The sequence below is a fragment of the Uranotaenia lowii genome, chromosome 1 (genome assembly GCF_029784155.1).
Source record: "Uranotaenia lowii strain MFRU-FL chromosome 1, ASM2978415v1, whole genome shotgun sequence".
NCBI classification, from domain to species: Eukaryota; Metazoa; Arthropoda; class Insecta; order Diptera; family Culicidae; genus Uranotaenia; species Uranotaenia lowii.
This window is the reverse complement of record NC_073691.1, coordinates 198,054,676-198,071,857: the sequence shown is the minus strand read 5'-3', so window position 1 is coordinate 198,071,857 and position 17,182 is coordinate 198,054,676. Positions and strand designations below refer to the sequence as shown.

Genomic DNA, 17,182 nt, shown 5'->3' with positions numbered 1-17,182 from the left:
TATAAATTCTGAATAATGATTTAAGTTTTTCGAACGTAGTAAATTCTTGATTAATTTAAGAAATTAAGATTGAAATTTTTTTATAAGATAAAAGTATTTTAAAATAATTATAATTTTCACATAAAAAATAGCATAATTGTAAACTAATTGAAAACTTTTGAATGATTGAATTCTGGAATATCTTGTATGATCCCGTTTCTATGACATTATGATCTTATATCTATAAATTAGGAGAGGTCTAAAAATTAAGAGTATAATTTTAATTTTTGTCGATTATGTCGCTTTGATCAGTTTTTCTTTTTCAAAAATAAATAAATGGAAATTTATTAATTTTTGAAAAATATAAAATTGTCAATCTTGCCATAGTTGAATAAAATTCAGTTCCATTTGCCGTTGCAAATACTGGTTTCCTATGAATTAATCAAATATTATAATGTCATAGAAACGGGATCATACCAGATATGCCAGAATTCAATCATTCAAAAATAATCAATTAGTTTAAAATTATGTTATTCTTTATGAGAAAATTATAATTATTTCAAAATACTTTTATCCTTTAAAAAATTTTGAATCTTAATTTCTTAAATTCATTTAGGATTTACTTCGTTCGAAATACTTAAATCATTACTCAGAATTTATAAACCTATCATTTATTTATTACTTTGTGTCATGTGTATCCAAATATAATTTATAAACTGTAAGAAAGGCTACAATCCACTGTTAAGTGTATTAAATCGGGTTTTACAATTTTGTCAATCTTGTAAATTTAGTCAATTTTGTTATTTTTTTCCAATTTTGCCAATTTTGTTATTTTTTTCAATTTTGCCAATTTTGCCAATTTTGTGAATTTTGTCGATTTTGTCAATTTTGTCAATTTCGTCAATTTTGTCAATTTTGTTTTTGGTCATCCTGGTTAAAATGGTTAATTCGGATTTAGATGCATATTCCAAAAAAAATCCCAAATGCTTTAAACTCTACTATGCAGGACTTGGTGGCGCTACTGTTAGGTTATTATCTTCCATTGGCTTCAGACCCCAACCCCAACAACAACAACGCAACAATTGCACAGGGTTTTTAAATGCGAACGAAAAGCTTTCATCGCGCAACGTTAGATCTAAGAGGAAAGAGAAAAGGGAACAAAAAACTAGCCCGAGAGCTTAAAGCTCAAGAGGATTGAGAAGCCTTTGTCTTATTGGATTCAATTTGCTTCCACGGGCGAAATTCTCTCCTGTCGTTCGTGCTTAGGAAAAAGAGAGATCTTTGTGATTGAGAATCTACCGTTGGGCGCAGGGTGGGACTTGCTATAACTATCGAAATTGACGATGTGAGGGTCAGGTCCCTATGCTTGAATTAATCTGAAAGTATTCAGTTTTCGGTTCGAACAATAATTGGACTGGATAAAACTTCCCTGGCCAATTTTGCTATCACTGCCTAATGATAGGAATGATTTGCCTAATTCGTCAAATTGTCAGGTTTAATTTTTGTCAAGTTGGGAAGATTTGTCAAAATAGTAATTTTTTTTCAAATTTGTCTATTTTATGAATTCTGACGGTTTTATCTTTTATCAATTTTGTCATTTCTATAACTTTTGTCAGCTTTCACAATCTTGCCAATTTTAACAATTTAGTTTATTTTATCAGTTTTGTCAATTTTCTCAATTTTGTTAATCTTCTAAATTTAGTCAAGTTGTCAATCTTGCTAATCTTGTCAATTTCATCAATTCTGTTCGATTTGTCAATTTTGCCGAATTTGTCATTTTTGTTTGAATTTGTCAATAATGTCAAACTTTTTCAATTTTGTCAATCTTGTAAATTTTGTTAAATTTCTATGTGTAATCTATTTTAAAAATTTTGTCAATGAATTTGTGGATTTTGTCATTTTGTATCATGTTTGTTACTTTTGTCAATTTTGTTAATTTTTTTTTCGTTATGTAATTTTTGTGAAATGCGTCAATTTTTCGATTTGGTCAGTTTTGTCAGTTTTGTTATTCTTGTCAATTATGTCAATCTTATTTACTTTGTCAGTTTTGTTTTTAAATTTTTTTAATCTTATCAAAATTGTAAGCCAATTTTGTCAGTTTTGTAATTTTTGTCAATTTTGGTAAGTTTGTTTTTTTTTAAATTTTGTCTGTTTTGTCAATTTTGTCTTTTTTCTATTTTGTCGATTTATTTTATCTTTTCAGTTTTGTCAACTTCTGTCAATTTGGGCAATTTCGTCAATTTTGTCGAATGAGTCAGTTTTGTTTACTTTTTCAATTTTTCCAATCTTATCAAGTTTGTCAGTTTGGTCTATTTTATCATTTTTGTCAATTTTGTCAATATTATCACTCTAATAAATTTTGTCAGTTTTGTCAATTTAGTTTATTTTGTATTTTTTGTAATTTTTGTCTATTTTGTCTGTTTTGTCAATTTTGTCCGATTTGTCAGTTTTTCAATTTTGTGAAGATTGTAAATTTTGTCAATTTTCCCAATTTTATCAATTATGTTCATCTAGTCAATTTTGTCAATTATTTCAATCTTGTCAATTTTGCAATTTTGTATTTTTTGTAATTTTTGTCTATTTTGTCTGTTTTGTCAATTTTGTCCGATTTGTCAGTTTTTCAATTTTGTGAAGATTGTAAATTTTGTCAATTTTCCCAATTTTATCAATTACTAGCTGATCCCATACGAACTCCGTTTCGCTTTCAATTTAGAATATGTCATGAACAGTTTGATTAAATTTCAATTGTCAGGCATTTTCAAGACGCATTTCCCAATGCATTGTTAAGCAATCATTGAAAAAAAAAGTGGAACACGTTATATGTTATATGTTATATGTTATATGAATTTTCGTCTTGATACGATACAAACTCACGTAATTGTTGCAAAAACAAATTTAACTGTTATTATGGAAGACCCCCTTTTTTGTTCTTGGATACAAATATTGAAATCCGAATTCAATTGACCACCCCAACTCCCGTGTATAAATTTAGAATCGATCATTGCTGATCGGTGGCCTCTTTCACGAACTTTGATTTCTGAAATTTATTGCCCTTCCCTCAAAACTCTCGTGTGCAAATTTTCAAACCAATCCATTGTAAAATAACGTCAATATTGCTAAAAACAATGAAAAATTAAATAATATGGACGACCCCTTTCGTCGACCCCTGGCCAAACATTTGACATCTGCAATCGATTGCCCGTCCCTGAAATCTACCGTGTGCAAATTTTCATCCCAATTTGCTGTATGATAACGACGATAATGCAAAAATATTGAAAGGTTTATATGGACGACTCCCTTTGCCGGCCCCTTACACTGAATTTAATACCTGAAATCCATTGCTCATCTCTCAAAACTTTCGTGTACCAATTTTCGTCTGAATTCGATGTATAATAACGACAATATCGCATCAACAGTGAATAGTTAATATGGACGACCCCTTTGGCCGACCCCTGATTTAGTTTGGATAAGTGAAATCAGTTGTTTGTCCCTAATAACTCCTATGTGCAAATTTTCATCCCAATCTGTTGTATGAAAACGTCAATATCACTAAGATACTGAAAATTTAATATGGACGACCCCTTTTGCCGGCCCCTTACTCCGAATTTGATACCTCAAATCGATTGCACGTCCTTCAAAACTATCATGTACCAATTTTCATACGAATACGATATATAATAACGTCAATATCGCAAAAACAGCGAACAGTTAATATGGACGACCCCTTTGGCTGACCCCTTACACAAAATTTGACACCTGAAATCGATTGCTCGTCTTTCAAAACAATCATGTGCAAATTTTCAACACGATCCGACAAAAAGTAACGTCAATATCGCGAAAACAATATTTGTCTTCTATGGACGACCCCCTTTAGAAGGGGTCATCCGAAAATCGAAAAACATTTTTCATCCTTCCTGGTCCTAATGAGCATCCATGCCAAATTTCAGCTCTCTAGCTCTTAAGACGGCTGAGTCTATAGAGGACAAACAAACAAACAAACAAACAAACAAACAAACAAACAAACAAACAAACAAACAAACAAACAAACAAACAAACAAACAAACATACAGAAATTGCTTTTTATATATATAGATGTTCATCTAGTCAATTTTGTCAATTATTTCAATCTTGTCAATTTTGCAATTTTGTCAATGTGTCAATTATGTCAATCTTGTCAATTTTTTCAATTTTGTCAATTTTGCTGAAATTGTAGATTTTGTAAATTTTGTAACTTATGACAGTTTTGTCAATTTTGTGAGATCTGTCAGTTTGGCAAATTCTGTCACTCCTTTCAATTTTTTTCAGTTTTGTCTTTTTTGTCATTTTTTTTTCAATCTTGTCCATTTTGGGAATTTTGTCGATTTTATCAATTTTGTCAGTTTTGCCAATTTTGTCACTTTTGGTAATTTTGTCAGTTTTGTCAATTTTGCCATGTTTGTGAATCTTGTCTATTTGGTTAGTTTTGTCAATTTTGTAAATCTTGTAAATTTTGTCAATTTTGTTCGTTTTTTCAATTTTGTCAATTCTGCTCATTTTGTGAATTTTGTCGATTTTGTTATTTCGTCAATTTTATCAATTTTGTCAATTTCGTCATTTTTGTTTTTGGTCATCAATCCCAAATGCTTTAAACTCTACTATGGAGGACTTGGTGGCGCTACTGTTAGGTTAATATCTTCAATTGGCTTCAGCAAGTGAGAGTTCGGATTGACTCCCAAGCCGCTATCCCTAGACACCAACCCCAACAACAACAACGCAACAATTGCACAGGGTTTTTAAATGCGAACGAGAAGCTTTCATCGCGCAACGTTAGATCTAAAGAGGAAAGAGAAAAGGGAACAAAAAAAACCAACCCGAGAGCTTAAAGCTCGAGAGGATTGAGAAGCCTTTGTCTTATTGGATTCAATTTGCTTCCACGGGCGAAATTCTCTCCTGTCGTTCGTGCTTAAGTCTCAAAGTTACAATCACTTTCGTACCATGCAGTGTGGGCATGACGTACTCATCAACGACTTCATCAATTTCGGGGTCGTACCCCTTGGTGAAAACCATTTTAATGTTTATAATTCGGAGCTTCAGTTCCGAATTTTTTGCAATGGTTCGGTTTCAAACTGAACCATTAAAATGAAAAATTATCACCGTTGGCCGGGAAAATTAGAACTGTCGTATTCCTCTCACACGGTTTCTGTCACGGTGACATCAAACCTGAGTGGGAGTGAAGCCTGTCTGTTCTCCCTTCCACACATCGACAGATCCATACTTTGAGATAGCATGCGCGTATCTATGACGTCACGTATAATTTGACGTCATAGACACGATAATCTTGATTTTAGTGATTGCTGGTTGTGGCTAGCAAGCCAAATTGACACGTTTTTTGGAGTGATGATTTGATGATAATTACTATGAAAAGTTATTTTTCAAACAATTTTGTTTTTTTTTCTTTCTTTTATAGGACGAAGAAGAAAAAAAATCAAATTTTTTGAGCTAAAAATCATTTTTATTGTACTGCCCAGTTTCGCAAAAACGTGCAAAATAAGTTTACAAAAAATCACACCAATACACACAAATACACAGACATCGTCTGAACTCGACGAGCTGATTCGATAGGTACCTATAAAGGTATATCTAAGACCCATAATTAATGATCTCCCAAATCGACCGATAACTATACCTTTCTGAAAGAAAGGCAAAAAGCTGTTCAATATGCTACACAAGCTACACAATATTTTCGGACGTTTTGCCAGAATTGGAAAGGGCCTGTACTTTTTTGATCAAATTTCTTATTATCCATTCTTGAAAACTTACATAAACAAATCGAGATTTCACTCGAAACTCCAATATTTAATGCAAATCAAATAACAATTCAGCTGTCAGAAAAATGATGTCACCGTAGCATGAATTCTGTCTTGAATCGCTTGAAGTCAATGTGTAGAGATCAGTTTTGCTGTCTGAATTGCTCCGTAAAACTTCCTTATTAGTTATCTTGTAGTCAATTTTCAATTGTTATCCTGGTGTTGCCAAGAACATCAGACCACGTAGTTTCCTGGCCGACAGCACTGATGAAGCCGTTCAAAATCCACAAACAAAAACAGCACACCACTAAAATTGAAAAATAAAACAGAATTTAAGTTTTACCATTTATGAATTTTGGGATACGTGGTTTATTGAATTTTAGCTGGCCTACCTGTGGTGATCACAATTCCTAAGATGCACAAAAATGTCAAAAAAGTTACCAACCCGGCCTGGGCGTTCCTTTCCAAATCAATGAAAGTGGTACCGACGATGCTTCCGATGAAAATGGTTACCAAAACCAGTACGTACACCGTAACAACAAAATGTTTGTGGATCCGTATGAAATCGACACGGCGCTAGAAAGGAACGAAAAGATCAAAAATTTCTGCAATTCTTTAGACCTAATTGTGTGCGAAAAAAAACTTACCATAACAATTCCGAAAACAAGCACCAAGTCGAACCCAAAACATACAATGATCGTCAGCAGAATTAGGATACCGGTGACTGAAAAGAATGAGGCATAAAATTCTCTAGGTTAGTTGTTAGGTAAAACCATACAACAACAAAAATTATTCGAAAAGTCAGATTCAGAAAAGTTGAACGTGTGCAGTGTGCACTTGCACCGGTGTACCTTACTTCAGATGATTGAAGACAAATCTGGCAATTTCTTCTTTCAGGTTTTCATAATAAGCATTAACATTGTAGCGCTTATGTGATTACATCACCAAAACCGGTATTGAATTTGTTTTCTAGGGATTCTGGCAAAACGTATACAATCCCGAATTAAACCGGTGGTCCTGCGTCGCACTTCCTTTTTAAACATCATCCCCGACAGTTTCTTGAGCAAGAAAAATTGGCCCGAAATGCCTTTTCGAGCAAATGCATTTTGCAACGCCCTCCGGATTTCAACCGGCGTAAATACGCTTCTGCTTAACGTATTCAAGCTGCGAATCCGCGATGTTCCGGAGCCAGACCGATTTGCATCCAAGCAAACATTTGTGTAGGTTTTTTTTCTTTTCTTTTATTTTTTACATTATAGATTAAGATCGTATGAAACTCGAAAAAACAACATTTACCTACCAAAGTGGAGGCAATATACATATGTACATATTTTTAAATTCTGTCTAGAGCGATAAGAACTATACAAATTTGATGATATTCAACACCTTATTCGTACATCCTGAAAATAAGCAAGAGAGCGCAAGTTTGCTCTCAATTCATGCAAACTGTTGCCAACAACACAACAATATTTTCTGCTTCTCTCATTGGACAAATCTTTCAAAGAACCATCTGATTTTTAAAAGTTTAGTGTAGTAGTGGATCCTAACAACCGGCCTATATTCTGCGCATGTTCATATTTGACTGTTTAACTTAAATTTGGTTCCAATTATTTCGAAATTGGATGCATTGTGTGCGAGAAATCGAAAAAATCAAAATAGATATTGAAAGCACACGTTGAAAAATGGCCGCCGTTAGCAAAACATTCAAAGTGTTAGGGAATCAAATATTCCAAGTTAAACAGTATTTCCTCATGGGTTGAATTTGTTTGTTTTCACGATTTGCAACACTCTAAATTCACTTATTTTGTAGAGAAATGAATCCAACTTAGATGAAATTTCAGGGACTAGATAAGAGAAAATCGATGTTGAAAAACATGCGAAAAAAATTCGCCTTGTCTCCCAGTGAAACTTGAACCCACATCTTGCGCCTCTTCGGGGCCCATGTATTAACATTCTACTACAGGAATGGAACTATTCCCTTCATTCCGATAGACATCGACACTCAACCAGTATAATATTCATACGCCAGGTTGGTCTCCTGTAGTAGAATGTTAATACATGGGCCCCGGAGAGGCGCAAGATGTGGGTTCAAGTCTCACTGGGAGACAAGGCGAATTTTTTTCGCATGTTTTTCAACATCGATTTTCTCTTATCTAGTCCCTGAAATTTCATTTAACCCTTTAATGCATAGTGTTGTTTTAAAACAACACTAATCTAAATCCAAATATCTCGGAAACGCGTGGATATTTTTGAAAGGTGTATGGACAAAAAATGTTCTAGAAATTAAAAGGAATTAGCCCATGGTATTTTTGTTACGGTATTTCAATGTTTCCGTGAGATATCGAACAAAGTATGCGGAAAAAATGCAAAATTTAAATTTATTTATTTTTTCGAAAAAAGTAGTTTTTAGAAAATTGCTGATATTTTTTCAAATTCGCAAATTCTATCACATTTTTTATCCTCAATCAATCACAAACACCTTCCTGCACCCAATTGACAAGGTTTAAAAGAAATTTGCATATTCGTATTGAAATGAATTAAGATTTGAAAAAAATATTTTTCAACTTTGATGGGCCATAACTTTTATAATACTCAAAAGAACGACTTAAAACCTGTTGATTTGTGTTATTCGAATTAAAATGTTATTATTCCACTGAATCAATAACTGCAATTCTCATTTTAAAAAAGTCATGCATTAAAGGGTTAAGTTGGATTCATTTCTCTACAAAAAAAGTTTCGCTGACTGAATGTTTGAGTCAAGACCCATCTCTGGGTCGCAATTTAAAAATATAAATTCACTTAAATGTTTGTTCTACCAATACGAGGTCGTTTATTGGTTCTTTTTAGAAGCGCAGAATATGGGACATATGGTTGAGCTTTGTCTCATCGTAGCAATCGGTGGGACAAATAACAACATACACATAATTTATAAACTATTAGATATTAGGGAAAGTTTTACTATAAATAGGAGGTTAAGTTAGAAGTATTCCAAGTTCTACCTCCAACCAGAAAACAGTAACAAGAAGTGCCAGCGCTGATGAAAGAACAACGTCGAACAAAGTCGAAGCCCGGAAGGACAACGAACTAAGAACCATTTAGAGGTCATCGTGCCATATGGAAGTCGTTGAACCGGGGCCACTGGAAGGTCGGTGAGCCGGAGACCGTGAAAGCCAGGTGGAGGTCGGCAATCCAGGAAAAACGGATGGTCGTCGGACTGGTGCCAAGGGAGATCGTTCGGCCGAATCCATTCCTAGCTGACGGGAATCCATAGGAAGGTCAGCGAGCCGCGAGCCAGAGGAAGGTCGACGTGCCATTGGTGAGGCGTCCAGCCAAGGTCGTCGGACCGGAGCCAATGGGAGGTCGTGGGACTGGTGCCATGGAAGGTCTAAGGGCTGGAACCACTGATGCGGTCATCGGGCCAGTGCTACTGACTGGTAGGTTTTCGAACCGGAAGCCATGGAAAGTAGGCGGGCGTCAAGTCAGGAACCAGGTGGGGTCATCGATCCAGGAGTCACTGGGGGGTGGACTTACGAGCGGGGTACCACGGAAGATCACTAAGCCGGTGCAATGGAAGGTCATCGGACCAGAAAGCCAAGCGGAGGTCGTCGGGCTGGAGTCACTGGGAGGCGCAGGCCTCAGGAAAGGCGTCGGGCGAAAAAGAAAGCTTTGAGCCACAGCAAGGGAGTTGAGACTAGAAGTCAGATGGAAGGTCGTCGGATCGAAGCCAGATGGGTCGCCGGATCAGGGATCATGGAAGGTCGTCGTACCTGGAGAGCATTCGGAGGTCGTCAGCCAGGAATCATGGAAGTTCGTCGAGCTGCAACAGGGGCGAAAGCGTCGTGCAATGAGGTCCCGTGCGTGCGCTGAAGTGGAGCAGCCCCATCTTGAGGAGGTGCCGGCACTGATGGAGAAATAAGAACATTATTGATATTGTTGAATTTGATATTGATATTGAACTTACTCCGATAATTAAAACCGTACACACTCATTCTCAAAAACATTATAAATAGTGGACTGTAATTTACTACCTTAGCTTAAACGCACACAAGCCGGTGACTTGTTGCCGTATCTGATGTTGGTGGGGTAGGAAGAGGCCGAACTTGGGCTGACTTGGCCTCGACCCTTTGGAAAACCTCTTCGTGCCCGAGGAAAATCGATCTTTTTTTTAAAAAAGGCTGAATGTAGCTTGGGAAATTTTTGACTTTTTAATTATCTAGTCCAGTTAGGTTAAATGTGGTTCAAATGCTTAAAGTTATCAATAAAAATAATCGTTCTATGACGCTCTAGACCGAGTGAGGCATGTGTTAAATTTGTAGGGGAGAGTGGGGTATCTTGGGCCACTTTTTTTTCTTTGTTTCATAACTTCTTTATTATTAAGAATAAAAAGAAAAAAATAAATGGCAAGGTTTTGTACATCTATAAGGTATCATTAGGCATTTTTTAATAATTTTTTAAATACATCAATCTCCCGAGTTCTGACTGTTTTAAAAAAAGTTTTTTTTTTGGATTTTGAAAAACTGTGGGGAAACGTGAGCTACCAAATCCAAATTGACTAGATAACGTACAAAGTTTATGAGTTGACCCGAAACTGAAATTTCATAATTCATCTCGTTATTTTAAAGCAATTCGGAGGAGGAAATAAAAAAGAGAGCTGTGCTTAATCGAATAGTTCCTAAACCCTGGCTCGCGAACGTTTCGGCAAAATTACAAATATGGGATTTATGTTCGTCTCTAGCGCATTAGAAAAGATGAGCAAAACATTTTTCATTGTGTGTCAAAACACCAAAACAAAGGTGGCCCAAGATACCCCACAAAATGTGGCCCACGATTCCCCACAAGCAATTATTTGCAAATTGGTTGCGTTTGTGTGACTTATTGTTGTTTCATCAAAAATTTCTTTTCCACGTGAAAGAACATGGCAAAACTAAGATCATAAGCGCATGGGCATATTTTTGTTGTGTACTTTAAGTCTCCCACGGATGCAATTTTGCGGATGTTTGTTTAGTTATGTAAGTACATTTTTCTAGGCTTGTTACATAAAGGAAGCACATGATGCGTACGTAAGTCAACAACATATAGAAAAACATGCTTACGCAAAGCGACGACGATGACAGTTGGATTGGGATTTTTATCTCAACACACAGCTGAGATGTTTAGAGTGGCCCACGTTACCCCACTCTCCCCTACATATAGCCATATATTACCTACTATAACAAAAAAAAATTTCCTGAAAAAAAAACCAACAATCTACTTCACATACTTACATATGGATGTGTAAGAAACGATCAAATAACTATTCACTTCCATGCTTGTGATTATGTGACGCTCATTCTCATAAAATACAACTTATTGATTAAAATTTGTTTAAAGCTTATCCTTACCTCAGCAATATCCAATCAACAATGATAATAATCGTAAAAGTGACGATAAAAGTAGCGTAAATGTTAAAATAAAAAGTTTGGTGGAAAATATCTCATTTACAATTTTTATTTTTCATCACAGGATTCATTTACTAAGGAGTGTAGTGAAGAAACCTCTGGTTCTTCTTGAATCCCGATTATCAGTCCATTAATGAGCCACATCGCCAGGGAAAACCCCACTGAAATATAAAAAATATATATATTAGGTTTAAAAGACAGAATTTCATATTTTTCACTTGCTCTTACCAACGACAAACCCCAGAATGGCGACCGATAGAAACAGAAACAAGCCAAGGCATGCAGTTCCGAATATCGGTTTTACTAGGATGTAATCCGCAATGTAACTTGTAATTTTCTGGCTGACAATGATGATCGACAACTCCATTAGGACAAACACAACCACCAGGAAGCAAAGATAAAGCGTGATGAGACGAATGTTTTGCTGTTTTCAATTAAAAAAAAAGAAATAGTAAGAATGCAAATTTGAAAAAAAAAAAAAATACTAACTTACCCTTACAATCCCGAACAACAAAACCAAACTGAACAGCAAACACGCTGAAGAAAATGCTGTGACAACGACCGAAGCCACTGCGAATGAGTTTGAGAAAATTGTTGTTCAAAATCGGCTCGCTGGTAAATCTTGGGAATTTTAATAAAAAACAATTGTGTTTATGGACCCTGGGGTTTTTATCTTTCTAAAATTTAACCAGTAAAAATTCAATTAAAATTGGAAAACACCTACCTAGTATTTACCTAGTTATTTGTATTTTTTTTTGTAAAAATACGCATTTTTGTAGCATTGAAATGTGAAAGTCAGATTTTAAATTTAAAAAAAAATACCTCAGAATTCAGAATCAAAATTCAAGGTCAGAATGTAAAATCATAATCGATATTCAGATGACAGATTCTGAACCAGAGTTGAGGTCAAAAATGATCAAAATTTAGAATCATGATTCAGAAACAAAATGCTAAATTCAGAATAACAATAGAAACTTAATACCTAGAGTCAGCCCAAATTCACAATATAGGTAAATGGTTTATTAAAAATTGAATTCTAGAATTAAAATTAGGAGTCAACATTGAAATTTAGAATCAAAATTAGGAGTCAAAATTGAAATATAGTATCAAAATTTGGAGTCCAAATTAAAATCGATTGAATTTAAAATCGTCTGAACTGTATTAAGATTGAATCTAGGTTTCAGAATTTTGTTTTGCAATCAGAAGTTCAATTTCATAATCCATGTGTGATGTTGAGTCTACTTACCAGAAACACCCGTGGCTTCGATGGCTGTGCTAACATTGATAATCAAAAGTAACGATCCGGTCAGGCACAGTCCGGTGTAGATGTATCCCAGGATATTGTAGGTACTTTTGGATGCCATTTTGTGCACTATCTAACAACTGTCTTGTTTTCGAACTTAAAACTTTTTCACTAAACTGATCCCACTTAAATGACTCGGTCAAATCTCGATGCTACCGAACTTAGAACTGATCGAGCGGCTGACAATTTCTAGCCACGGATGCTTCCTAAACTTTTTCTGGATACTGAGCACAGGCTCAGTGAACAGGGAAACTGATTGAAATTATGCTGACGAGCTCAAATTTTGTCACGAACCCAGCGAGTTTAGGCTACGATCGCGATCTTTTTCTGGTACCGGATACTTAGTAAATAATAAACAAATATTTCTCTCCGTATCCAGCTCCGACGATCTACCATACCGCGAAAGAATGCTCCTTTTGAGCGTTTGAGCACCCTTCATGTTTCCTGGTCGACCATTAATGTGTCACATCAACACTTTCTTCGCATGGCACTCGGCACGGGATTTCTTCTCCATTGATGATCTGACAACGGACTGCATTCATTGGAAATGCTTAGGGCGCGATCGCCGAACAATTGACAATTTGATCAACAGAAGTAATGATTTTGAATTTGGGTTCTGGTTTTGCGGCAACATGTTTACTTTAACGAGACTCTACTTGAGCTCTTTGTTTGATTTTTTTTTGTTATGGATTTCTTTTCGACACTTTTAAGCCAAGTTGTTTTTCATATTGAAACATTTATTCAGCTCTTTGACTTCTTTTTTTTGGTTGTTGTATGGGATATTCATGCTCTGGGATGATCGACTTCCATTCTACAAATCTTTAAAAACAACTTTAAAAGCATCGCTTAACAATTTTAGAACCAAGATTCCATCAAACGAAACGGTCTTCAGTTTTTCAAATCCTTGGTGTCGTACAGATCGGTTCGACGTTGGCTGAAAATCGGAATCTGTGCCCGCACTTCGTCCACTTTTTGCAGCTCGACATCGGCCAGCACCATTTCTTCGCCCTCTTTGGCCGATGCCACGACCTGGGCCCACGGATCGACCACCATCGAGTGGCCCCAGGCAATGTACCCGGCCGATGCATCGCGGGCCGGCGAAATCGTGGCCACGTACGATTGGGTATCGGTTGCCCGGCCCCTGGCCAATAACTCCCAGTGCAGGGGTCCAGTTTTCATGTTGAAAGCCCCAGGATAGATCAACATGTCGCAACCCTTGTTCCGGTACAGTCTGGCCAGCTCGTCGAATCGCATGTCGTAGCAGATTCCGATGCCAATTTTGGCATTATCAACGGGGATGATGGCCAGTTTTTCCCCACCGGACAGCACGTCAGATTCACGGAAAGTGATTCCCCCGGGAATGTTGATATCGAACAGGTGGATCTTCCTGTAGGTCGCCATCAGGGACCCTTCCGGGGACCAAACCGTGCAAGTATTGTAGATTTTCCCACTCCCATCGGCCGTCTTTTCCGGAATCGTCCCTCCGATCAGGTAGATGCCTAGCTCTTTGGCCACATCGGACAAACTGCGGCACGTCTCTCCAGTGGGCACTTCCTCGGCATACTTGGCAAAGTACTGGGTGCCATATGGACAGTTGAAGCACTCCGGAAGTGCCACAACACGGGCACCATTATCCTTGGCCGCCGACCGGATCTTCGTCAGGGCATTGGAAATGTTTTCCTCCTTACTCGGGCCAACCCGGAGCTGTAGCAACGCTATTCGGAAACCGGCTAAAAAACCCACCCGTATGAAACGATCATTAATTCTCTTGGAGAATGATTTTTCTTACACTTTCCACCACACTTACTGCCCGCCTCTGCACATTAGAAGAATTTCCTGCACAGCGGATGAATTTCTGGCACTTTTCTATAGCACTATAGCACTTTTCTATAGCACAATAAGCTAGCTCAATCAGCACAATTTATGAGAAAATTGCAGTATTTCAATGCTTCTTGTTCTCTCACAGAGGCTAGTTTGTATTCATCTGGGGGAGGAAGACTGAATAAAAATAGAAAAAAATCTTTCAAACGTCAAATTTCTCTCATCAATCTACCGACCAGTGCGAACGTTCAAAATTTTACTCTCTTATTAAGTGATTTTGAATAAAACTTGTTTGATGCTGAAAAGCACTTGTTTTGCATAAAACAATGATTTAATTAGGTTTTGTTTTGCTCTCGCAAATTCTGGCATGATCAGGCGTATTGAGTCGATCAAATTTCGTTAAAGTTTTGAAGCTGATACATAAAAATGGTTTGATTAATGGTTGTTCTAAAAATAGCTAAATCTAAATTCAGCACCTAAACAACTGAGTTACATGACTCGCTACACGAAACTGATAATCTAAAGTTAAAAGTTGAACGATTACAAATCTTTTCAACAATTGCTAGCTTTTTGCCGAACAGTAAAAAAACGATACAGAAAACGATACAGCAAATTTCAGTCTTCCTCCCCCAGGTATTCATGTATGTGTTTACACTCTGTGATAGAAAATTTCAAACTTCTCCATAATTGAGAACAAACAACTTTTTGTACACTCAGAATCAAAACAACCCAAAACCGACTTTGCCAGGACAGCAAAATCAAGTTCAGCTTGCTTTCTTAAATTTGGGGTGTTGTCAATGCACCAAAACCAAAGTTCGTAGCTTGAACTGACCACCCCAAAAAAAATTTCCCCTTTGTTTTCAGAAAGGTTGTTGTTGTTCCCTAGCGATGAGTCAGTCGTATCGAAAAGAAAAAAAAATAAGTAGATTTAAATATGTTCTCACGGATCTCGCGCGTTATTTGTTCTAATTTTAAGTTTTTTAGACTTTTTTTAGATACCGGAAGACGCGCGGGTGACATCCTGGGGCATAAGTTGGATTTACGTTTCGCATCTCTGCAGTGAAGACAGGACCCCCGGTTAACACTACGCTGGATGATTCCAAGATTGTGACAACTCATGATGTTAATCAACGGTGCCCATCTCCGGAAGATTACGGTAAAATATTTTTCAGACTATCCATGCACGGTAGTTAATTTCAGTGAGGAATATAGCACGCTTTTCCTTGATTAGTGTGGTGGTCACCAGAATTGGTGCACCGTAAAGGTCAGATCCGACCAATTGACCTTGAAAAGAACATGTGATTCTCTATTATTAGCTTCAATAACGACGGCAGAAGCTTTTTGTTATATCTGACCGTCATTGATGAGCTCCGAGAACAAAACAGATACGGTTTTCTTTAAGTTCTATTATTTATAATTTCTAAATTAGTACTACTGCCGAGATCCGTAGCTCCAATTATGTATTTTTTTTTATTTAATAAAATGAATTTAATGAATATCCAATTTTCATTTCTGAAATATCTAATCCCTTTTGATAACTGAATCATCAAATAAAAATATCCCAAAAAAATCCCTGCCAAATGACATGCCCCAAAATTAAGTTGCGAGAATGACGTTCATTCTCAAGTTTGGGAAAACCCCCGCGAACTTATTTTTGTCGGGAGCCAAAATCATCCGATTTTGCGGCATTTCAACTTGGTTTTGGGTTATTACGGCCAAGAGTGTAATATGAAATTATTTATTTGAGTTTCTCGCTGCGATTGTCTTCTGGTGCGGCTGGTGCGTTCGTAAACAGATATCTGATATATTTTGATAGTGATGCATCAGTCGATCGTTTTTTTTTTGGTAGATGTCAAATCACCTCCCAACGCATTTTCGTACTAAAAAAGAAAGATTTTGGAGAATTTTTTTCTATAACATTAAATATTAAAGTTCGAAAAATGATGGATATTTCCAACTCAAATTTCAAAACTTGAAAACTATTCAGTTTTAGTCGTTTTAGTTGCTTAACAAAAAGTCATCAAAAACAATTGTTTATACGAAAATATAATCTTTTATTGGCTAGTATTTTTGTGCACCGAGTTAATAGCAACAGTCTCATGTGTTGAGGTTAATTGTTCTAAATTGTACCTTGGAAATGTTAATTTTTTTTTTTGTAATTTCTTTATTTGAAACGGCTCATACCTTTAGGCTTTAAGGAGCCAAACTCGTTTTGTTTGATTACAATTGTGTGCTTATATCTACACGCAGAAAAATAGAAATTAGTTTCAAAGGAAAGTGCCGCAAAAATAAAGGATTTTTTCCTTTGATTTTGGGACAAATAAAAATTCCTTTGATTCAAATGTATTTTCTTTTGTTTCGAAGAAATGCCTTCACACTTAGAAAAATCCTTGTAATTTTACATGAAAGAGCGTGGGTAGAAGGGAATCGGGTATTTACATGTGATGATACAAGTTATTTCATGTAATTCTTCTTGATTCTACTTGAAATGTAAACTCACTTCTTCATGCTTTTTGAATGCAAAGGAAATTTACATGTCTGTTTTTGTTTACAGTGAATTTACATTTTCAGCTTGTTTTGTACACTTTTCTCAGTAATGTCAATACATTTAGACACCGCTATAAAAAAACAAAAACTATGGGATATACTGAAAAAGGATGGCTTTTCAAGTAAAGAAAAACGAACTTTAAATCTTTTTAATCTAATTTATTGAAAAATGGCCCGACATTAGAAACTAGAAATTACTGCTTGATTTATTAAAACGAAAGTTATCGTTGCATCCCTTCATGCGGCCATGAGCTCGAAATTAATGTCACTGATTTTTTTAACTGTTGTTTAGATCTATCTATGTAGTG

General features: G+C 36.1%; 2 protein-coding genes across 4 annotated transcripts in view; both read right to left on the bottom strand.

Annotated features, from left to right (window-relative positions):
* LOC129743097 (uncharacterized) overlaps positions 1-12,590 on the bottom strand; it is a 50,357-nt gene extending 37,767 nt beyond the window's left edge. Inside the window, exons 1-4 of one of the 3 annotated variants that reach the window (XM_055735072.1) lie at positions 12,450-12,577; positions 6,413-6,489; positions 6,158-6,341; positions 5,739-6,072 (exon numbers count right to left, since the gene is read on the bottom strand). In XM_055735072.1, the coding sequence (XP_055591047.1) occupies positions 5,963-6,072; positions 6,158-6,341; positions 6,413-6,489; positions 12,450-12,567 (489 nt within the window). In that variant the 5' untranslated portion in view covers positions 12,568-12,577 and the 3' untranslated portion in view covers positions 5,739-5,962. Of the gene's footprint in view, positions 1-5,738; positions 6,073-6,157; positions 6,342-6,412; positions 6,490-7,931; positions 11,365-11,431; positions 11,628-11,696; positions 11,774-12,449 lie in introns of those variants that run through there. The other 2 variants (XM_055735068.1, XM_055735062.1) reach the window with 2 other exon arrangements.
* Positions 12,591-13,384: 794 nt separating this feature from the next.
* Positions 13,385-14,291, bottom strand: LOC129743117 (omega-amidase NIT2-like; the record flags this gene model as incomplete). The annotated part of the gene is made up of 1 exon (XM_055735081.1): positions 13,385-14,291. A coding segment is annotated over one exon (897 nt), but the record flags the coding sequence as incomplete, so codon positions are not given.
* Between the last annotated feature and the right edge of the window lie 2,891 nt (positions 14,292-17,182).